The 24679-nt window shown below is 38.6% G+C and overlaps 3 protein-coding genes and 1 pseudogene across 4 annotated transcripts; all 4 read right to left on the bottom strand.

The window, feature by feature from the left end:
• Positions 1–333: 333 nt before the first annotated feature.
• On the bottom strand, positions 334–2481 carry LOC137730166 (protein FAR-RED ELONGATED HYPOCOTYL 3). Its single transcript, XM_068469232.2, has 3 exons — positions 2343–2481; positions 1440–1825; positions 334–893 (listed from the first exon to the last, which is right to left on the bottom strand). Exons 1-3 carry the CDS (start codon positions 2407–2409, stop codon positions 648–650), a joined length of 699 nt encoding a protein of 232 aa, XP_068325333.1. The 5' UTR covers positions 2410–2481; the 3' UTR covers positions 334–647.
• Positions 2482–2919: 438 nt separating this feature from the next.
• Positions 2920–5307, bottom strand: LOC137727369 (putative CRM domain-containing protein At3g25440, chloroplastic; annotated as a pseudogene). The gene is made up of 4 exons (XR_015952634.1): positions 5039–5307; positions 4623–4950; positions 4068–4475; positions 2920–3624 (listed from the first exon to the last, which is right to left on the bottom strand). The product of XR_015952634.1 is annotated as a putative CRM domain-containing protein At3g25440, chloroplastic (transcript).
• Positions 5308–6835: 1528 nt separating this feature from the next.
• On the bottom strand, positions 6836–7930 carry LOC137727306 (calmodulin-like protein 3). The gene has a single exon (XM_068466171.2). The coding sequence runs from the start codon at positions 7591–7593 to the stop codon at positions 7135–7137; it is 459 nt and encodes a 152-aa protein (XP_068322272.1). The 5' UTR covers positions 7594–7930; the 3' UTR covers positions 6836–7134.
• Positions 7931–21812: 13882 nt separating this feature from the next.
• Positions 21813–24679, bottom strand: LOC137730069 (poly(A)-specific ribonuclease PARN-like). Its single transcript, XM_068469137.2, has 8 exons — positions 24268–24679; positions 24027–24157; positions 23625–23807; positions 23441–23553; positions 23217–23333; positions 23021–23135; positions 22703–22918; positions 21813–22479 (listed from the first exon to the last, which is right to left on the bottom strand). The coding sequence occupies exons 2-8, from the start codon at positions 24118–24120 to the stop codon at positions 21860–21862; spliced, it is 1458 nt and encodes a 485-aa protein (XP_068325238.2). The 5' UTR covers positions 24121–24157; positions 24268–24679; the 3' UTR covers positions 21813–21859.

Here is a 24679-nt window from a genome sequence, read left to right on the forward strand (position 1 = left end):
TAAGTAATCATTGGAAAATTTTCGAATCTGTTAATGAATCAACTTCAGAATTCTATGATAGCAATCTTTTGAGTTTATGATTATTATTTCATGATAGTAATCTTTATCACCCTGCAATCATCGATACTTTTGACTCGGTTCAATTTCCGCAATTGACTAATTTGCTTGTTAATGATTGCAGGGTTACGAGGATCGGAAAATCGAGAAAAACTACTCGGTTTTACCAACAATGCAAAATCTTTCTCCTTGTAGATAGCAGCATTGGAAATTAAAACTAGGATTTCATCTGTGAATTACTCACCATTCAGCTCCATCATCAAAGAATGTACAGTGTTAATTGCAATCAATTTCTTTTATCACAAATAGAGATGTGACTTTATTCTACAGTTCAATGAAAATCCAACATTCTTCCACAAACTTTCGTTGTTTTTTTCGTTCGATTAAACAATGAAAGTTTATCGGTTCAAGACATTTTTCGAGATTGCTTGTGCGATAAATCAGCCAAGCCAACTCTGCTATACAGTATGTTAGGCTGTCAGAATACTCCCGAGGAGAACATTAGTCGAATCCTCATGCAACTAGTATGGACAGAGCCATACTTCTGTCTCTAATTGTCGCCTGATTGATTTTGTGGAAGCTCTTGAACTTCAGTCTCCGTTTGATTTTGAGGAAGCCCTCGAACTTGACTCCATTTGATTTTCTGGAATCCCTTCAACTTGAGTCTCAAATTCTCTTACGTAGTTAACGACTCCTCTAACTTTCGTTGCTATGTCTTCCGTCTCCTCCTCAACATGATTCAGCAATGTAAGTAGTAGCTCACGATATTGTCCACATAATTGCTCTTCACGCTCCAGGTCCAAAGTGAGTTCCGCAATCTTCATATCCTTTGCATCCTGCGAAGTTATTTGAGAGAAAATCAGATTCAGAGGTTGCAGGTAATGCACTTCCGCAATCATGTACCCATAAACACTTTCAGATCCTTTGTCGAACCATATTCCCTAACAGCAAAAACAACCTAAATAAAAGATTCTTCATCTTAAAAGGAAAGAAAAATACGCCCATCCTGAATAGTATATGTTCCAATTATCCAGAACATCGAAAAACTAAACCTGTGAAACTCCATTGCATGGAAACCTGAAAGGCCCCATTCATAGATAAGCTGGTGAATTACGTTAGACGGAAACCATGCTAGTTATAGCAGGGATGAGGAATCTAAACCACTTAGAGCTGATCAGAAGATACATAAACTACGATTTCAGAAAATACAGTTTCAGCAATGCAGTCAATAAGCAAAGTTCCATCAATCATTTTCTCCCTCATGCTTTAGAAGTTCGAGAAGAAGAGCGACAGGCATAAAAGAGCAACTTCATTTACTAAAAAATAAAGTAAAGATTCGAGCAATGATTACTTTTTTCTTGAATTTAGATAGATAAACTTACCATAGAATTCCCGGAAGAAACTATAAGTGGATGAGTGTGGTCCTTAACAACTCTTGTAATGACCCATTTTCCAGATTTTTTAAGTTTGACAAGCATCATCGCTTTACACCCTTCTCCTGTTGTAGGTTGCGGTCTTCGAACTGACCGGACTTGGTCTCTAGCTTTTACAGAACGCCCACCTTGCTTATTGCAGGATAGCTTACGGGAAAGAATTCTCTTCTCAACATGTGATCGACGACACTGGCCTATACGCATGATGAATCCAGCACGCCTTGCATAATCTTCGTAAAACTCCTTGGCAGCATCTTCAGACTCAAACTCCATACCAACATATGGTTCTCCAACTGCATTCAAGTCCCTTTCGACCGAAGTTTCAGGTGCTCCGGCTGTCCAATCCAAATTCACAACCACACATCACATACTATTACATTCGAGAAATATAATAACTCTCTCTCTCTCTCTCTCTCTCTACAAATCACATTCTACTGAATTTCCTCCTACCCTGAAGATTTATATGCTTTTGTTGAACACCAAAGTTAATTCTTCCTCATGAATCAGACAGTTAAAAACTAAATCCTTCAAGTAAAAAACAAGGTTTTAAGTAATTAAACGCTGGAATTACAGAAATGGAAGCCAAATTCATTCTTCCCTAAGCCATTTTTTCACCATAATCCATTAGAAAAGTTCATATCGTTAAACTTTCAAGAGCTTTTCATTTACTTTTTCTTTTCTGGGCAGAAGTTTCTGTACACTCCAAACCCAAAAAACCATGAAATCCCAATTAAAAGGCAAAACCCATGATAGATTGCACTTGTACACAATCAGCTCAAAATCTCATTCAAATTTTCTCGGCAACCAAACACAAAATTACTGGATGGAAGAGAAAGCTAGCAGAAAACTTACGGGATTTGGGGTCACTTCCAATCAAACCAAGCCAAGGTCTTGGCCTTCTATCGAATCTATGCTCCATTTTTCAGCGCTTGCTCACAAATGGCAACAAAAATTTCACACTTTCCAATTCGCTTTCTAATCTCAACTCCCCTCGCTTATTTATTTATTTGTTTGTTTATTGTCCCAACGTCGTACGACCTCCAAACGACATCATTTTACTAGTCGTTTAGTTGTACCACTTGTTTTTAGCTGGCTTGGCAGCTTTTCCGTTAGTTTCCTGAGAAAATAAGTGAGAAAGTGGAAAAGATTGAATTTTCGTAATTTCCCATCTGCCGGTTTTTGTTGGGAATCTTAATTCAGGTACGGATTCTGGGTGTTCATATTTGGATTATACAAACGAAGTTTTGAATTTGATTCATTTCAGAATGCTACTGAATCATACTTTGTTTTTACTTTACAAATCAATTTTTTCTAAAACGCTCTTTACATTACTTTACAAATCAATTTTTTCTAAAACGCTCTTTACATTCCATTGGAAATGTAATGTTACCATGTTTGGACTTTGACATAGTATCATAGTAACCTTATATTTTCTGCAGAGCGTGACACTATCGCGCTGTAAGGAAGTATATTCCAAAAAATTAAGATAACATAAAAAATCAAGTATCTAACTAGAAGAAGAAGTGCAGGTATCTAACAATCGAATTGTGATCATAAGCAATTTACAAGCGTCTCATCTACTTTTTTTTTTTTCCTTAAAAGTGAAGCAGCACGCAGAAATATTCGATCAACCTCATCAAAATTTGGCAAGCCAGCATTTTCGTCCAATGATTTATCCTTCTTTGCGTCCCTAGATATCTGACGCAGGTGATCCTCAAAATCTTCAGGTTCTACATCACTTTCAATAGGAAACTTTTCAAACTCTTCCAAATACAGAGGTCGATCTACCTTCTTCTCGGTCTCCTTGTCAGAATCAGTATCAAAAATATCGGGTAAATCTTCAGAGTCCGAAGATATATCCACGTCTGTTGAAAGGTCATCCTCAGAGCGTTCCTTGCTTCTATCCATCATTTCTTTTACCTTATTTGAAGCCTCCAGCTTCAACTTTGAGGAGCTCCCAGAGTCTACATTATCAGTAGATTCAGTACCAGTGTCCTGCGTTTCTTCCATAGAATCTGTATAAATGTCTACTTTCCTTTTAGCCTGTGCTCGAAGCAATTCAAGTTCTTGTTCAAGTTTTGGGATATGCTTTCTTACAGCGCAGACCATCCTTGTACTTCGATTTATCTAAAGCCTGTATGGGGGAGCAGAGAATACAAGGGAAAACATGAGAACAAATAATGACACATACAATGCTTCAACTATATGATCAGGGAACCTAGTTTTAATTTCAACACCTGCAAAAGTCTAACTGTCTTATCGAACATATACCTGCATCTCTTTGTATGTTTGTGTTTTATTTACTGATGGATCTTTTGAACTAACATATTATATAAGGAAAACTTGTTTTCCGGTCATGAGGAAGCAAGCAAAGGACTTGATTGTCATGGTATCGGGCATTGATTTAAAATGTTTATCAGAAAAGAGCAATGAGGTGGTTACAGCATGGAAAAATAATTTCAAATATGCAGTTAAAAAGCACTCTGCTTGGACTTGACATGCAGTGTTCTAATGGAGACAGTTTAAGTCTAAATTCTCTGAAAGATGCACGTTTAGACAAATATAGGACAAGCGAACCTTCTTCCTGGAGATAGTGATCCTAGGTGACATGATTTCTGTTGGAGGCTGAGAATAGTTCTTCCCTCTATACATAATTATCGTGTGTTCTTCATGAATGCCGAGCACAATCCCTCCGGTTAATCTAGCCAGCTCAGAAGCAATCTCCTTAACCTCCTCAGGTGAGAATGTTTTCACCACAACCTGCAGCGTTTGATGTTTCTTCCAACGCAAGTGCATGTTCAGAATCACACCCTGGTATATCCCCCGTCTTCCAACGGGCACATAATTCTTGCACTTGAGACCCATCTTAAGAAAGAAGAAGTGTTCCTCCGGCATCAATATTTCTGGATCATGGTTTGTCTCCGATGGCTCCGAGGGCTCAATTTTCTTAAGAGCTTCAACAAGCCTTTCCTCTTTCCCTTGAGCCTGCAAAAACAGCAACCACATATCATCATCAGTCTCAAAACATTTTGCAGAACCGTGCTACATTTTTCATGCAAACATCGGTATTTGTCAGATAACTTGTACGAAATCATTAACCGTATACAATTCTTAACGTACAGATTAGTTTACCTTTCTTAACTAGTGGAGAATTTTCTCCTCAGCAGTCATTCTCTCATAATATTTCTTCTTCTTATACCTGAAGAACTTGAGCCACCTAACCACTGCCCTTTTCCCCTTGAGCTTTTTCCTTTTCACTTTACCATCACCAGCTCCGTCGGCACCCGCGCCGCCGTCTTTCGAATTTTCCAACGGCTCCACAGCTTTGTGCTCTGTGTTAACATACGGAGCTGAATAAACCCATCGACGGCCCTCTGGCGGAAACCACGCAGTACCGACCAAGTCCCCAAAAGCAGCAGGCTTTTCGTCGAACATCTTGCATACAACATCACCCAAGCTACTGCATTGTGAGGTCCAAACATGAAATGCTATACATTTCAATCAAACTTTAGTTGAAAATTCATTGAGATTTGGAGAAAGATGGGTACCTGGGTCGGTGGATTTTGAGGTGGTTGTGGGATTTGAGAAGGCGCACTGACCGGAGAAGGCTCGGCCGCGCCAGTTTCTGCATTGGGGCTGAGCTGCACTAGCAGATAGCAATTCTCTGATTGGAGGATCAGAAAGAAGGCGAGTTTAGATCATCTGGAATTCCGAGCTTCAAAATCCAGCGTTTGGAATTCGACAATTCATTGTCAACATCGCAACAAATTTAATTCTAATATGATTTAGTTCGCAGTTGCCTAGTGCTGCAAAAAGAGATTTCTTACTCGAGTAACGAAAAACTAGTTCTTTTTGGAGCAACGTAAACCTTTCATGACCTACTTCTTTATCGAAGATTTAAAACAAATTCTCGTTATGTCACTCAGTATTACAGTCCAAATGTATTCTTCTTCGCTTAAAAGTGAGAGATTCTGAGTTCGAATCTCGTGGATGACGAATTTGATATCAAATTAGACTGCCCATTATTATATGACTTAGCCGAACTTCCTTTTTTCCTAATATAAAAATATTCATGTACTCGTAAAAATAAAAAATAAAAAATGGAAGGGACAAACCACAATGATACAGTAAATTACAAATGAATGGCACAATGGAAAGTGGTTACAAACCACAATGAATTGGCACTGAATTGGTGATTAAGTGTGTAAATCCCTAACACTCCCCTGCAAACTTCGGCGGCAGTAAGTAGACAAGTTTGGAAATAAGACGGTGAAACAGATCGTGAATTTAAAGTAACTCGTCTCTCGTGATCTCAAAGTTAGCACGAGTTTGAATTCAATTAGCTGTGAGATTGGACTATATTTCCATGCCGCACCTGGGCCCAAGAAGTTAAAATTAATCAAAGTTCATTAATTTTAATTTCAAATTAAGTTAATTAAAAAATGTTTTGGTTAATAGACATAATTGTTTGGAAAGAGTTGTGTGGTTTCAGATACATCTGAAAGGTATTTGAAAAGGTATGAAATAACCTATATAATTGAAGTCTCAGTTCCATCGTACATCATCTTTTCCTTTTTATCTCTCCCATACAAAACCTTACGGAAAGTAAACTCACAAATCTATTCGCCAGAATTCTATAATTCAATGCGGGTTGTATAATTAGATAGCGGTATCCTGATCGAGCAGCTGTCGTAGAACCACAAGCACAAGAGTGAGACGGAAATACCGTTCGAAGGACATAACTTTTGCGCTAATCTCTATCTGTGATTCAGTCAAGTTAGTACCATTTTATTTCTATTGCAAGTATTTTTCGTTAATAAAGATTTAGAATTTCAAGTTTTATTATTTATTTATTTATTTCTGAATTGTTCTTCAACAATGCATGCAATCCACATCGATCGACACCAAGTGAAACAGTTTGTTAAGTGTGTATACTAGCTGTGGGGTTGTTGTGGTTGAATTTTGATTCTTTGTTTTTCTCTGGTTGCTCTTGAGGTTTGAACTTCCGTTTGATTCCTTTTTGTTTTTTTTTTTTGTACGGATTGATACTACTGGTAGTGATTATCAATTCATACTTAAATAGAACATGGCAATTAGATCTTGTCACAAATTTAGAAGCTAAAAAAATAAAAAGCTATGTTCTTTTTGGGTAATGAAAAGCTTCCACAACATACGAATTTCCGTATAGAAAACCATATTTTAGTTGTAAGATAAACCTTGAATATGTTCAATCACCACACACACATAACTATAGAAGATAGGGAAAGAAAAACGTGATGCTATTCTGATCAACGAAATTAAAAGGAAACTAATGAACGACGGGAAGATCACCCGAAAGGCACAAAGAAATGAAAGAGTTTGCATTCTTTGACATAAAATGGAATTATTCAAGAGAGAGAGGGGCCTCTCTAAACCTCTACACAACAAGGCTGCTCTTCTTTTGTATCTCCTCTGTTGAAAAAAAAAAAAAAACAACAACAAAGTGATTTCCGTACTCCCTTTTTACCTTCTGCACCCCTTGTTTTTCTAGTTCTCGTATCGAATGAACTCAAAGGCGAATCAAGGTACGTAAATAATAGGAGGAGTGTAGAAGGAGAAAACGGAAATTCGAAGATCACTACCATGAAAAAAATCCTTCCATTAGCTAATTTGAACTTAAAGCAGCAAACCCACCACCTTTCATCATCTGCTTGAACTCCTTGAAATTCACCCTCCCATCACCATCCACATCAACCTTCTTTATCATGATCGTACAATCCTCCAATGTCTTCCCTTGCTTGAGCCCCAAGGAAGACAAAACCGACCGCAGCTCGTCCACCGTGATGAACCCGTCTCCATTCTGATCAAACACATTGAACGCCTCCCTCATGTCCTCCTCCTCATCCCTCTCGTCCATGATCGTCTGATACAACGCCCCGAACTCATCCATGTCCACGAACCCATCTCCATTCACATCGATTTTTTCGATCATCTGGATCAAGTCCTTGTCCGGAATGTAAATCCCCAGCTTCTCCAACGAGTCCCTCATCTCCTTCTTCGTGATCCGCCCGTCCCCGTTCTGATCAAACATATGGAAAACCCGCCGTAGCTCCGCCTTGTCCATTAAAATTGCTACAAATTGATTGACCACCAAATCCCACGATTTGAAATTCGATCGGATATTGAGGAACCAGTAACAAAACCCAAATGATCAAATTATTTTGACTTCTTGAACAAGTGGGGAACGAAGGGTAGAAATGGGGAAAACCTGAAGAAAAAAATGGTTAGGAAAATTGGTTAATACCGAACTGACGATTTGTGGTGGGAGTTGGTCGGAGTTGTTATAAGGAAAATAGAGGTGAAAAAACGATGAGGGTCAAAAGTTTGAACGTTGGTGATTGATTGGATTAAAATTTTGGTTTTTAACGTCGTCGGTTGAAAAACGCGGGTATTGGTTTGAAGTCGTTTGATTTGAAAGCCGCGTTTTTGAGGCACTGCGTTTATAAGGAGTTTCAAACGTTCATCTGATCGTTATTTGTGGCGCCGTATTTTCTCAAATTAGGACTTTAATTTTTTTTTTTGTCGGTCAAAGGTTTTGCTTTTTGTTCAACACAAATTTCGGGGAAATCCTAAGTTTGAGCATGCCTAAAATATAAGAGGGAGTTTTGGATAATGTTCCAAAGCTTGCTTGCTTTTTGTGGTGAGGATAACTTCCATTCAATTATCATACTCGGTAATTAATAATGCTCATGCTCGACTCGTTATGTAACATGACTTGTGTAACAACCTGTTCCTAAATATTTCGGTTTATATCATTTTGATACGTGAATTTACGAAAAATGCCCTTCGAAGCAAAAATGTCGACTTTTGTTGATCACCTTGTCGTGTCACGTAAGATTCGTTTCCTTGGCGTATTCTGGTGGTACTCATCGTTACGAATGCGTGAGCGCAAACGGAATGTAATTTGGAATTATAACGAAGAAGTTATAGGTGAGCAAAATTAGGGGCAAATGGTCATTTAACCATCATCTAGAAGGCTTCAGATTTCTTGGAGCAGTGAGATGGTGCCACGTATGTGGCCAGGATGGAGGGAAATGAGAGATGGACGGAGGAGAGAAAGGAGAAAGGAGGGAAATGAGGGAGTGATGGGCTAATCAAGATGAGAAGAAAGGAGGAAATGAGGGAAAAGAGAAGGGAGGAACCCAGAGCCTTTTTGACTAGCGTGACTCGACTTGGTTCCCTTCAAATTTTTCGGCGGTTTGGTTTTCCAACAAATTGCAGCCATCCACCACCATAAATCAATTCAGAGACCTTCCATCTTCATTTCTCCATCAAACCCAAGCTGTTTTTAGCATTGTTTCACAACGAACACCCATGTTTGTCCTTGGACTCCACTGTGGCGATTCCGCCAATCTTGCAAACTCCAATGATAGCCACCACCCTCATTCAACTCATCTTAAGGTCAAGAACAAAGCCCAAACAAGTTTGGGGGTGGTGGAGCTACGGATTTTATGAATGGAAGAACACCCATTTCTAGGGTTTCTGACGGATTGAGGTGATTTTCAGGTGTTTCCCGATCAAATTGGACTTCGACCTAGGTATAAAAGTTCTTCCCCTTGATGAGCTCTACATTCCTGTAAAATATTGTAATTTTTCGAGTTGGTAGGAAAATTGGGTTTTCATTCACTGGAAACCGCCACATACGGTGGCGCGTGACCTTTTGGGCCACTGTTCTCATGGCGACATGTGCGGCGGCACGTGGGGGAACCCAAGGTCCCTCCTTGGGTTTTTCGACGTGGCGAATCCGAATCCACCATCCGTTTTTCCAAATTCTAACATTTTAGTAGAGTTTATTAAATGGTCTCTAGTTGTGTTTAGGTGCATCGGTTGGAAGTGATCTCATCCTCCCTAGTTCGAGCGGCTCCCAGACAACAAAATATTTGTGAGTGGACTCCTTAAATTGCATGTTTTTATAAATTATTAGGCTTGCATGCATTTAATATTTCATGAATTGAATATGTTTTATATTATGTTTTACGGATTTCTATACTTATGGTTTACAGAGGATTTATGATTTATTTGAATTTCTTTTACGAAATATTTATGATTTATCGAATTTACGTTTTACTAAAGGTTATGAATTATGGAATTTTCATATATGAAATTCTATGGATTTACAAATATGAATTATCATGGATTTATGAGGTGATGTTTTGAGCTTTTGAGCTCCGGTGATTTGATATGAGTTTTTGAGATATGTTTTTGTTGCTTATCTAGTGGGTTATCATACAACACATCCACACAATACAGGTATGTAGACGTCTATGGCCATAGGACATAGTTGTTGATATTTATGACATACTCCCAGCTTCACGAGCCCAGGGCTAGTATCAGTGTGTTATGTTATATGTATATGTTTCTTCTCTGGCGTAACCTAGAGTCATATAGCTTCACCTTCGGGTGATGGACCATGATTTCTTCACTGGCTTACCCCAATGTCATATAGCTCACCTTTGGTAATGGTTATGCCTTTGGGCCACTATGACACCCCTAGTTGAGTATATCATTGATGAGATTTACAAATTTGCCTTCAAGCGACTATATTACCTTTATTGAGCATTGTTTTCCATGTACATGTTTTACGAATGTTTTTCATGGCATGCTAGAGTTTTCAGAAAACCTAATATGTAGTATTATATATGTGTTTTCAAAACAGGAGGTTAGTACGTTCATAAAGAAAATGGTTTTCTTAGTATTAGTATTATTATTGTAAACTTTGGTCCACTCACCTTTTGTTTTGCACCCCCTCAGGAGTTAGAATCAAGGTATTCAATCCCGGCGTCAGGACACCTCCACATAGGTATCTTCGAGTCTTTTCATAGTAGAATCCACTCCTTTGTTCGTATCATTTTATATTAATTCTTTCATATTATTCTTAATTAGTTGTATGCTCTGAACATGGTTTTGCATTGGCATATTTCTTTCTAATTACGTATTTTATTTATATGCATGTTTAAAATGGCTTCATCACCCTCGGGTGTCAGCCAACACGTGCCATTCATATCGGGATCGGGGCATGTCAACTTGGGCTAATTTGCAATTAAAGCGGATGTGTAGACGTGAGTTAAACTAATTTACAATGATAGAGAATGATGTGAGTTAGGCTAGTTTGTAGCGATAAAGGATGCATATGTAATAAGGTTTATTCGTACCATACTTTACCAATCTCGAAACTACCGAGTACCGGTCAACTTCATACATTCTACCCACTGTAGGATAAGATTCGTGTTGAGGCATCCATGTTGAAGCACAAGAGTTTCTCTCCAACAAGGAGGCCAATCACAATGTGACACGTGTCAACATCAGAATAAAGCTCCTAGAGTCCCACATTAACTGCGAGCAAAAGCGAGAGACTCTTCTCAACTATAAAATGAGACTATTATCCTACAATTAATTCCTAATGTTATTATTGTACTTAAATCATTATTAGAACTCACTAATGATGATTATGCTTAAACCATTGTGTTATGTAAACTCTACATTATTAATAAGAACTCTTCTACCCTCATGGACGTAGCCCAACTTAGGGTGAACCACATACATCTTGTGTTTGCTTCCTTATCTCTATCTTTCTACATATTATCCTCACTAGGTGACTGGAGCAACATTGCGAAGGTCCTAAACTTAACATTTTACGTTGTCCAAAGACACACTGATTTTGTGCATCAACATTTGGTGCCGTTTGTGGGAACGACACTTATTCTTACTCTCACAAGCTTCGTCAAGCTGGTTTCCATCGTTTGTACACTATCCTTCGATTAGGCACCCTTCTCCAACATGGGGAGTGAAGGAAGCCACAACACACAGAAGGACACCCCTCATGCCTAGCTCAAGGCAACAAAGGAGGGAAAGGAAAAAGGTTGCTCTTCAAACTAAAGTCGAAGAGTTTGAAGCTCAGAACAACAAAATGATGATCAGGAATTAGATTCTCCAAGAACAATATGAGAAATTCTTCGAGATGCTCCACAAGGCTAGACAGACTTAGTCTCATTTGCCTATCGTCCCCGTGACTGTGGATCATGACATGGGTACCCACCAACACGAAGGTCCATATGTCTCTAACATGGGCATTCTTAATGAGGAAGGACCTTCTCACCAAGATATTGATAAACATAAGACTTTTCTCAACCCAGCTACTTCATACCAAAGCAAGAGAAGGAAGACATCTCCTTGCAAAAGGAATGGAATGATCGATCGAGAGCCGTTTACTATGATTGTTGAGACTTCTTAAGGTAGCGTCGAGAAAAACCTATCCATATAGGCTCAAGGATCAATGACCCAATCATCAAAGAACTCGATCGTCTATCACAACCCAGGGCAACCCCTAATCCAGAAAAGGAATAACAAACTTTGGAGGAACAAAGGGGTATATATAGGAGACTCGGGGGTCTTTTAACAGGCACATCTCAAGAACCAATACATTGAACAAGCTTCCCTACTTTTAAGAAATGATGGAAACTTATGAAAGAGAGTTCCAATGGTGCCTGACTCCACTCATAACCCCTTTATCTTGCAACTCCTTGAAAAAATGAACAGGTTAAGCGCTAAGCATCAGGCCCAGATCTCTGATCGGAATCAACCAAGGCCCGTTGCACCAGAATACAAATAAAAAGTGATTTTTAAACACTGTTTAGAATGGCCATGTTATTTCATTTGAATAAAACAAATAGAAGATTACTTCATACAAAAAGATAATCAACATAACGTTTGCTTAATACTTATTTATCAAAATTTTATAAATGAAAAATGGGGGAAAATAGACAAAGAATAAAGATGTGAGAGTAGTAAAGGGGCCCGAAGAATGAGGAGCAAGTCAGATTCAGGAGAGAGCTACAGACCATTTGGATTCTGCAACGTTTCTAATTTTGGTGCGGACGACGATACATACTGCTATCTCTGATGTCGAAGTATATAATAGAACATCAGCAGGCACTGGGGTTATCTTTAGCTCATGAGGCGCAGGCCTATAGACTTAGAACTAGTGATCTCGGACCATTGGTTCAAGGTTGGGCTCTGTATCAAGACTGACAAAAGTTACCCACGGCGGTGCTAATGTGATGGTATTACAAATTAATCACTTGTTATAATGTGTTAATTTTTAGCCATAACTGATTAACTTGAGATACTACAACAATAGCTGAATGAAAGTACTTCTCGTACAACAAGACCCACGATAACTAGGGGTGGTTCGGTATGGGATACCATACCAAAACTAGTATCCTGAATCCCAAACCAAAATTTTTTGGGACGGGAATTTGAAGACTAATCCCAAACTAAATTTTCGGGAATCCCAAATTTCGGGAATCCCGAAATATTTTCGGGATTTTGGGACAAATCGGGAATCCCAAATTGAAATATGAAATTATGAATTGTTCTTCAAATATATAATTCAAGAACACATTCATGAACTAGGAATTTCATTTCATTCACACTACCATTTAATTGAACACTGGCATGTCTGACTGTTTTTATCATAGTCAAAATTCAAATTAATTAAACCCTTTTTGCAATCTGTTGAGAGACAAAAGAATCAAGTCTTCTGAAATCATCAGCCATGGTAGCAGCAATAATAAAATCCACATGAATATCAAACAGAACATGAAAAATATGCAAGGTGCAGGACATTCTAGGTTGCAGAGCATGAATTAGAAACCACTAGCATCAATTATAAATGAATAATATATATATGTATAAATATATATATATATATATATAATAATTAACATTATATATTTTCGGTTCGGTATGGGATTCCCGAAATATTGAGAAGCCAATCCCGAATCCCATACCGAAATTTTGGGATCAGTTCGGGATAGCATCCCGAAAATTTCGGTTCGGTTTGGGAAATTTTTGGTTTGGGATTGGGATTTTTTCGGTTCGGTTTGGGATTTTTGGGAATTTTTTCCACCCCTAACGATAACCATTCGAAATAAACAGGAATAATTTTTTTTATTGAGGGAAAAATTCAATTACCTCGTTTCAACTATTGATTGTGGTCCAAATTGCCACATTGATTTTCAATTTGGGTTTGAAACTCCTTACTTTGAAAACTTTATATGTTTGGACCTAGCTACATACTACAGTATATGCATTTACTTGATACACTCACCATTGAATGGTCGGATATGCAATAAAAAAGAGGGACTGTCATATCCATATGTAGTTTCGTTCAATGTTTTGGTAAATATTCACATGCAACGCACGTGAGTCATTTTTCGAAATAATTTGGTAGTTATGTCTATTTCTTCCTCTCACATCGGCTTAAAGCCTAGTTTAGAAGGCACTGCCAGATTTTTCCTTTTTATATATGTGAAAGAACCCATCAAGGCACCACTAGATCATGCAAACCAGGAAGCAAAACATTACATAACGCAAAAAAAGGGGACTCAAACTAAGTAGTCACTATTACAACTATCTCTTCTGGCCTCTTTTGTTATAGTTTGTATGGTTCTGGAGAAGAGGTGAGAGCACTGCACCATCACATCCTCCAACCACAATAATTCACCATTCAACCATGTTCATCTTCAAACAGAATCCAAATTACAGGGTATATGTGCTTCCCGAAGAGCTCGTCACTTAAACTGATCTTCTCATGGTTCCCTGTCCTGCAAGGTACCTATCCCTTATTCTTCCAGCAAGCTGGAAAGAAAAAGTTTGGAGAGATGTTTCGTTATCTCCACTACCCAGTACACAAAGAACAAAGCTCGTATAATATCTCAAGTAAGCTCCACTAGATGCTGGCAAATAATCACAACAGAACAAAACATTTCAAGTGTAAAAGTACGGGTAACCAAAGTCACCATAACAACCACATGTAACGGAACAAAACTTTGCCGAACAGTGCGCGGAACAAAGAAGTTCATAGAAGCAGGTTTTAAACATAAACCAGTCTGTTACTTAGTTTCTTACACAGCTACACTAATCTCAAATTCACATAAGCCTTTATGATTCAGCCCTATCACCAGCTCAAGCAACCATAGCCATCGCAAAACAAACGCCCCATGAACATTAGCACTAGCCTATCACCAAGCTTTTAAAGTTCATCATCATTGATACTGTAACTAATATTAGGTAAAAATCTAAACTCACGAACCTCCTTCGTACGCTTGTTGAATTATATTACCCTTATGTGACATTCCATAGAATTCCACAATTTACAGAGGTTATGCTGCACTCAAGTCAAGTAAACTTAGCTACCACTCTTCGCTCACATAAGCTACAACAAGACAGCTTTTACGAACTAAAGATCCCCAATCCAGCTAATTTAAGTCAAAATCTAAGATTATTTCTCAAGCTGCGCCTACGAACTGAGATCCACATTCATACTCCATTCAAATCACAATCTATGCTTTATTTCCTTGATTTGCTCCTACTTCAGAAACACTACCCTCATATTACTAAATGGAAGAATTGAATAAGCACTTCTGATCCCCAAATCTATGGCTCAAGAACTTTACTTCATTCTCCTACATTTTGTCAATAATCACCGACGAAATCAGACACTGATAAAAGCACTTAGATTACGACAGGCAGAAACCACAATAAGCAATTCAACATTCCTACATATTCAAATCATGAAATTGAGCAACAATTTTCTCAATTCATACACAGAAATCCAAAGCATTACACCCACAACATTAAACAACTGGTTCCACAAAATTGCCGCGGAGCCAGAAAATCGCATTATTATATCCAAAAACAGAGTAAGATCCCTGGAATTTCACTACCCTAAGCTTATGGAATGTCCCAGGGTTTGGGCTCAGGGACAGCAACCACCATACCTTGAAGCTCCGGAGTGAGGACGACCTGGCATCCCAGCCTGGAGTGCTTGTTGAGAACCCTAGCCCTCGAATTCCTCTTCAGCACGTACTCCTCGTCGTAGGACCGCGGCGGGAGCTTGTCGAACCATTCCTGGGCGATGTTGACTTCGCACTCGGCGGAGCAGGCGTCGATATCCTCGAGCCGGTGGGAAGCCGGTTCGATAAGGCCGCCCTGGGCCAGGGCCTTGAGGAGAGTGTGGCCCGATAGGCCCACGACCTCGCGCTTGCGGCCGTCGACGTCGATCGCGAAGAGCTTGACGATTCGGTCAGAAACTTTGGCAGAGTGGGTGGAGGAGGATGGGGAGGTGGAGGAGGCGGAGGATCTGGAGATTAGGGAGAGGGAAGGGAGGCGGTGGAGGATTTGGTAGTGACGGAGTCTCTGAAGGCTCGCCATCGCCATTGTTTTGTATCAGGTTCGGGAACAATTAGGCTGTGGATCGTGATGACCGCAGTATGGAGAAAAATAGAATACTCCACCAAAAAATGGAAAAAGAGGAAAATAACACCAAAATATGAAACATAGGGAGAAGTGTGTCATTTTGCACTCCTCTATGTACAAATCTTGTGGAATTTCAGTAAGGAAATTGTTATTAGCACTCAAAAATTCTTATTTAGTACTCCAAACTTGTTATATTTAGAAAGAAAAATACATTTGTGAGGAGTGTCAAATGAGATTTTTAGAGTGACACTAATAGTTCCATTCAATAATACTAGCATTTTGTCACACACATAAACTTGTGGTAATTTTCTCTTTTGCATTTTACTAAGACCATCTTTCAACTTTTCAGTAAAAACTTAAAATTTTTAACCAAAAAATTTAGGCTTTAATCCAAAAACAACTATTCTACTACAACAACGGTGCTGGATTAAATTTTTAGGCCGAGATTATTATATTTTTCAAACCAATTCCAAGTCAGCTGTCATGCCCTGTTTTCGACATACGATCAAGATTGACACGTGACATCACCACATTCCTGTTTATCTATCATGTCTCGCCTCCGAGGTAAGACCAAAACACAATCAATGATTTAACCATGCATTCATTTTCTTTTATTTCATGGCTGCATCTAACCTTAGCGTTAGACAGCCTACGTACCTTAAGAAGGAATCAAGCCATTCGTAGTTCACTATTCACTAAACTCAGACATTTATCCCAGTGGGTTCTGACAAGAAGGCATAATATTCCTTAATCAATTATTGGGACCTGACAAGCATGAATTAATAGATTTAGGGCTACATACAAACTCACATGACAATCAGGATTTCCATTTCATCCATCTTATAAATCACTATGTTTCAACATAAAACGGCAAGTTATAGCATGCAACATCTTAAAGAACAACCAATGAACACAATATTATTCTTTCACTTTGGTCAACGAATCGATTATAGTAATAACAATCATATCCAACATCATTCCACAATCACTCCAATTAATCAATCCCAAGAATCAAAGATGCATGATATTAACATTTAACTATGTTAATCAATCAATAAGATCACATATCAATTCATGAAATTTAATAAAGGAATTCTACATAATTCCTTACCTAGATTCCAAGTATTAACATTATAAATCTAATTTATAAACACAACGTCTACTGTGAGTAATTCATATTCACTTGAATCTAAGGTCAAACTAACCTTAAGGAAATGAGCAAGAGTAGGGATTATGGACCACTTAACGGAATCCAACTAAAATATGGTTGCCTATCGAAATGTACTAAGTACAACTAATCCTCATCACCCCTAGAATGTGTATGGTCTCCCATTGCGAATATACCAAGTAGAACCATAGGCATAATCTAATCGTGCAGTCAGTGATCACCCATTGAGGATATACCAAGCATGATCACCCCTGAAATACGTATGGTCCCCTATTGCGGATATACCAAACAGGACCACATCCTAACTCTAGGTAGTGATCACGCATCACATATATACTAAGCATGATTACTCCTAGAATGCGTATGGTCCTTCATTGCGGATAAACCAAGCAGAACCATATGCATAGTCTAATGACGTAGGCAGTGATCATCCATGGCGGATATACCAAGCATGGTCACCCCTAACAGCCCCCATCGCGGATATAAGAAGCATAACTATATCCTATAACTCTAGGTAGTGATCACTCATCGCGGATATACCAAACATGATCACTCCTAGAATGCGTATGGTCCCCCATTGAAAATATACCAAGCATAACCATAGGCATAATATAATCATATATGCATTGATCATCTGTTGCAGATATACCAAGCATGATCACCCCTGAAATACGTATGGTCCCCTATCGCAAATATACCAAGCATGACCACATCCTAACTCTAGGTAATGATCACCCATCACGGATATACCAAGTATGATCACTCCTAGAATGTGTATGGTCCCTTATTATGAATAAACCAAGCAGAACCATATGCATAGTCTAATAACGTAGGCAGTGATCACCCGTTGCGCATATACCAAGCATGTTGACCCTTAACATACCCCATCGCGGATATACCAAGCAGGATTATATCTTATAGCTCTAGGTAGTGATCACCCATCGCGGATATACCAAGCATGATCACTCCTAGAATGCGTATGGTCCCCCATTGTGGATAAACCAAGCATAACCATATGCATAGTCTAATAACGTAAGCAGTGATCACCCATCGCGAATATACCAAGCATGATCACCACAGAAATACGTATGGTCCCCTATCGCGGATATACCAAGCAGGATCGTCCATGTACCATTGCTACATGGTGTAGTTAAATCAACACACAACCTCCTTACCCCTATCTCAACCCCTATGATTTGTAACGTAATCGCTTGCACTATCAATTTCTCATGACCACGAACTAACATGTCACATAAGCATACAAGTTTCACGGAATACTTCTAATAGGATTCTAGGCTCACATGGTCATAATAGTTACCATACATGTCATTCATATTATCAAGAAGATAAATACACATCTATATCACAATAAGGTGTCCCATACACGTAAACTGAGGTATATATTACCTACGAGTTACCATACATGTCATTCATATTATCAAGAAGAAAAATACACCTCTATATCACAATAAGGCATCCCATATACTTAAAACTGAGGTACATTTTACCTGGGATAGCTCACTAACTGATATAGGCTCACTATGCCCTACTTAGTCTCTAGTAATACTAATTTTAGTATTCAAGAACGATTAAGAACGTTTTGATCAAAATCAACCCTAGTAGATTAATCAGGGAGAACCGTCCACCGGATTTCCAATCCGTAAGTTCCTAAGGTCCTCAAATATTACGTATAATAACATATTAAAGTTCGGTAACGATCTAACGGTCAAATCGTCAATTAATAGAGGATCAAGTGGCGGCCTTTAACGAAAATATGTTCAAACGATGAGATTTCATCAATTGGATGTCACATATGGATTTGGGGTATCGAATTTAGCCTAGAAAGACAAAGTTGGCCCACTGGCCACACGTCGCCGCATGCGGCACTTTTCAGCGAATAGAAACCTAATTTTCCGACTAACTCCAAAAATTACCAAATTTTACAAAAATGTAGAGTTGTTCAAGGGGAAGAACTTTCATACTTGGGCCGAAGTTCAATTTGGCCGGGAAACACCTAAAATTGGCCTCGATCCGTCGAAAACCCTAGAATTGGGTGTTCTCGATTCGACCACAAAATGTACTCTGACACTAAGCATGGATCTTGTTCCTAAGATTGAGAAGAGTCTATTGGGGGTGGTGGTCGATGGAGTTGGTTTCAGAAACGGCGGATCGCCGCCAAGGAACGCCGGCAGCACCAACGTTGTTCATGGTGAAACGAGGCCAAATCACGTTAGTTTTTGGGTGAAATTGAAGGAGGGATCGACTGGGTTCGAAGTAAGGATTGACATGACACCAGTCTCTTCGTCAACGGTGGCCAGAATAAAAGGATATGGCCAGGTCGGGTCGGCGGGTTGAAGAGGGGATCTGGTTCCTTCATTCTCTTCTCCTTCTTCTCCTTCATTTCCCCCCTGATTGGTCACTCTCCCTCCTTTTCTCTCCCGCAACTCTCTCTTTTCCCCTCTCTCCTACTACCATCTGCCAACTTCTAATTTTAATTTTAATTTTAATTTTATTTATTTAAACAACTAAAAGGTCTCTAATTTATTCGTTTCAACTTCGATTCGCGAACGGTTTTCGCCTACACGCTCGTAGGATCGAGCTCTATCCAATTATACTTAGTGTGACCTCGTACAGTCCATAGATTTTTAATGACTATTGACCAAAATTCAAACTTCGTAATTAGTTTAATTAAAATCTAAATTTAATAAAATTTAATATAAATTCTCGAAAATAATATAAAATCTCGTTAATACAAATACGTAGTTTACAATAGTGAAATTCAGGAACAGGATTTCACATCAGCTATTACCAAAATATGTAGAAAGCCGTATTCATTATATTTTTTAAATTATTTTCTGTCCAATTTCTAGGTTAATAAAACTAAAACAAAAAATGAAAAAAAACTAAATCAAACTTGAGCGAATTTAAAAAGAAAAAAAAACTAAAATAATCATGTTTCTTTTTAACCAATTGCAAAAACGATATTGAGCTAATTTGTAATTTCAGTTTGATTTTTAATTTAAAAAAAAAATTGAACCAAATATACCAAACTCACACATGCCAAATTTCCACCTCTATAAATTGACCTTCATACAATAGGCAGGAAGGTCAATTTATAGAGGTGGAAATTTGTTGGAATTCCTGCCTATTGTATGAAGGTCAATTTATGTCCATACAAATTGTATGTGAACATTTTATTTATTTATTTTTAAAATGAGAGGAGAGAGGAAGTGAGTGAGGGAGAACGTGAGGGTGGGAAAAGAGATTTTTTTATTTTTTATATTAGAAGTATATTTTTTTTCTTGAAAAAATGATATTATCTACAATAAAGAGCTAGCAATAATATGATTTAAATTTGCCTTTGGTTAGAATCGAATCTAAGATCTCTTACTTTCAAATTTGATTTTCCATTTTTTATTTTGCTTTAATTTCTAGAATATCTCAAATGGAAAGAGAACCGCCTAAGTCCCGTTCAAAAATGTCAATGGAGTTGGACAAAATTAGCAACTTACCAAGTGATGCTGGCATTTGCTCGACTTCGAATGTTAAGAGTTGCAAATGACCAAAGACATGGAAGTTCCAACAATTTGCTCAAATTTTTTGTTCATCTGCCTTGTATTCGAAGGCTTCATATTGAAAATTACTTATTAAAGGTAATGGATTTTGTGGTTCATAGTTTTCAGTCAGTAATCAGATTTTCTGGCAATCAGAATTTGACCTTATACTTTCAATCTTCTGTTTTCTGAACCTTTATGCACCAGTATTTAGCTGTCGGAGTCTTACCAGGAAAGCTTCCTTAACCGCGCCGAGACCTGAACTTTCTGTCTATACACATAAGCTTCAATGTTTTAACTACTTTCTGTCTTCTGAGAAGCTTCCCTGCTCTACACGAGCTTGAAATTCGGGTGAGTTTAATTTTATTCTGTTGATGCATGCATATCCTGGTGTTGAATTAAGAACGTCGACCCAACTCTTACTCTAGAAATTGTAGTATCTGATGATACACTTGTGTAGGCCAATAAAGAAGATCAGGCTGTTGTGGCCCTTGTGGGAGATGTGAACTATGGGTTAGACAACAACCAGAATTGCTTATTGACCAAACTGCGACTTGTGAAAATAACCGACATCTATGGTGTCGAAGCTGAACTAGATTTCATCAGGTTTTTGCTTTCAAGTTCACCTGTGCTCGAGAAGATGATTGTTGCACCTGCTACTGTCAATGATATTCTACTTGGACCCTTGATTTATCCGGGAAACAGGTTTGGCAGATAAGATAAGAGGACTTGCCGGCAGAAACTGAATGTGGGTTTTGATAGTTTGGTACAAAGATCTGTTATGTATGTATGCATGTTTCTCTGAACAATGTGAATTTGAATTTGAATTTGGGCACGCCAGATGACAGTCCTATTATATATCAAACGACGCCAATATCCGTCTTTTCTTTTTACTAATCTCATGTTCAACTTTGTCTCTGATATTAAATTTTGACCTTAAGATGTCTGATGGAATGCCTCGAGTACAGGAGAAGACTAATTTGGAAGTGCTTTTAGAATGGATTGAAAGCACTTTTGGAAACACTTTGGTAGAAAAAGTTGAAAGTTGTAAGATCCTCTCCTCCTGGAGTTGCTAAATGAACATTTAGGATGCGCTTGAAGCAAGCAAACTAGAAGAAATTACAAGGACAGCAATTTTTGGTTTTCGATTCTGCTGTACTGGTCATTGCTATGCATCATGTGTTATACAATTACCTAAAAGAAAAGGTTTTGTTCAGATAACCTCCATAATCGAGGGCAATGCCTGATTGCTCTCCGTTTTTGGGATAGCACGACAACAATTCTCGATTGTTCAACAACGAGTTTTAGAACAAAACTGATCTCATTTCTAACATATGGAGTTTTACATATTACAAGTCATCAAAATTAATCGTAAAGTCGCTAGACCAATAAATGTCTTTAGAATATGTAGCTTCCATAAGGCAGTCCGAGTCTTCCAAGGCTTTGTCCATGGACTCTGCTAAATCTGCCTCCCATAAGCCTAACCTGCAGACTCTCTTGTAAGTTTCATAATTCGACGCTCTTAGGCCCTCCGAAATGATCTCCCTTAAAGAACCACAAATCTCTTCACTGCTCACGGCATCCAGAAAAGTTTGGGATAAAGAGGGTTCCCAGAAAACAACAATGGCACAGCTCTTATCCACTAACCGAACATCAAATTCTTCAGAGAAGACGGCATGTGACTTGTGCAACAAGCTCTTGAGCATCCCCGCAGTCATCCCACTTCTGAATCCCCATAAGAATACTAAATCTTCACAGCTGACCTTTCTCATATTCTTTGTCCAGACTCTGACATCCTCATTGGTTGATTCTTGGGGGCCGGAAATATATTTGTACTCTTCGAGGGCTGGATCCAACAGTGCATTGTCAGATACCATAGCATTTTTGGAAATTTTCAGAATGGAGCAGAGCTTTGCAAAAAAGTAGCACATCTTTACAACACAAAGATTATGAATGTTGCCTTCATTTTCTGTAGATAATAACTCAAAATAAGTTAGGTTTGCTCTGAAGTAAAGAGGGCATGATGGAAACCAATCTCACAAAAATTAGGTCAAAATATCTTCGAAGCAATGATTTGACACAAGAAATTCACTAGAGAACCAAGTAAACCCACAAGAGCAACAAACATGGGATTACTGCACTCTATCCGACTGTGTCTGTGTGTTACGTGAAAACTAAGGGTATTGACATACCTTGAGGCGAAATTTCCATATCAATGGGTGCAAAGTAATGATCATTCAAGTATGAAATAGCTGCATGAATATTGGTAATCGTCCTTAGAGGGCCAATATTCTTCATCAGATGGCTGATATCAAGTATGTGGGGGAAAACCGAGCGCAAGGAACCCACAAACTCATCTACATTAATCGGCAGGGGAGAGAGAAACTCTGAATGAATAACTGTGAAATCTGCACAAAGCAAAATTAAACTATAAGTTGAGAAACTAGAAAAGAACAGAGGCCAAGTCAAGGGCATTAAAGCTTACAGATATTTATTAAATAGAGATACACCATTAAGGGAATTGTGGGAGACAACAGGTTTCTGTGAAGCAGAAATCAAATCGATCACCTCTCGAAATCCACGAACTCTCTTGTTCTGTTCCTCCTCGAGGTTTTGAAGCTCTCTCTGTAAGCACACATTCAAACCAAATGTTTTATAAAAAGCCTGATGATGCAAAACAGCAAGACTTGAAAATCATGTCACTACCTCAAACAATTCCTTGTCCTCTTTAGAACTTGTCAAAACAACACGAACAGCCTGAGTTCCTCCGCCCTTTGCCGGGATTATTAAAGGAACAAGGTCATCAGAGAACTCTTTCAACATCTGTAACCAATGAAAAAAAAACACTGAATGGGATAAAATTCTAATTAAATATACCGGCATGGCAGCACCAGAAAAAAAGGATTAAAAAGAACAAAGGATCAACATACCTCCAGTGTAAGCTGCACTTGACGTTCACTACAAACATCTAGATCCATGCAAGGTCTTGTTCCGTACATTTCACTTCGCATTACAATTTTTCTTAAGGAACTCAACAGAGCATCTGCAAAATGAAAAGAGGAAACACATTGGTAACGGATGTAAATAGAATCTAGAACCTTTTTCTGTCCTTACCATCTTTCTTTGTGCTTTCAAATGCAGTTTTCCAATGCTTAACTCGCGATTTAATTCTTTCAACGAAAACTGTATCAGCAATGGTATGGGTCGAAGAAGTGTTCGTTACATAGCTGATGGCGGCCGGATTCCCTATCCGAACTTTAGCTGCAGATTCCTGTGCTCTAGACAAATACGAGATACCTGTCTCATTACAAAAACACAAAATCTCAAAACAACATCAAAGTTACAGACTTGCAAAGTCCCAAATTGTACAGTTTCCCCAATTCATCGAGACAAATTTCTTAACTTCAGTAATTTCTTCTCTAGTTTTTGTAAAAATGTTAACTTGGGTAAAATCATATTCCACAAAATTAGAAACTGGGGAGTGATTAACACCAAAACTTCACAGGGAAGGCTTACCATTATATATGCAGGCATTGAAATCAAAACCTTCTTCCGCCATGGAAGTCAAATGCGATGTTTGAACTGAAAAGCTATAAGTTGGCATCCCCATCTTCAATTCATCCCTTGGGAACAATACAAAGTTGTATCTGCACCAAAATCATCAAACTCACATCACCGAGTCACATTATTATACATATACATATATATATATGTAAATTTATATGTGTATGTATAGGTATAGTAAGAGTGTACGGACGGGTGAGGGGTGAGCTTAGAGGCTCTGAGAGTGAAAGGGCAGGCGGCGAACTGGAGAAGCTGGAACCGCTCGGCGGCGTACTTGGCCTTGAAATACGACGTGTCGACGGTGTCGAAGGGCTGGGGGCGGTGCCACGGCGCACGATACGACCCCGTTTTCTGCAGCGAGACGGCCACGAAGTCGGAACTAGACAGGTGGTTCTTGAACTCCTCCAGGGACTCGGAAAAATTGGACTTCGTCACCTTCTTCACGGCCCATTTCCTTCAGACATTGGTTGTGGTGGTGCTGAGAAAACGGCGCCGTATTTGTGGAGGCAGAGACGCCATGGTTTTCTTCTCTGTACGTGCGTTTTTAAATTTTGACAGGGATTTACGAAGTTTGATCGGCATTACACAAAATAGGTTTTTTAAAA

Source organism: Pyrus communis, chromosome 10 (assembly GCF_041283825.1).
Source record: "Pyrus communis isolate YQ-2024b chromosome 10, ASM4128382v1, whole genome shotgun sequence".
Classification (NCBI taxonomy): domain Eukaryota; kingdom Viridiplantae; phylum Streptophyta; class Magnoliopsida; order Rosales; family Rosaceae; genus Pyrus; species Pyrus communis.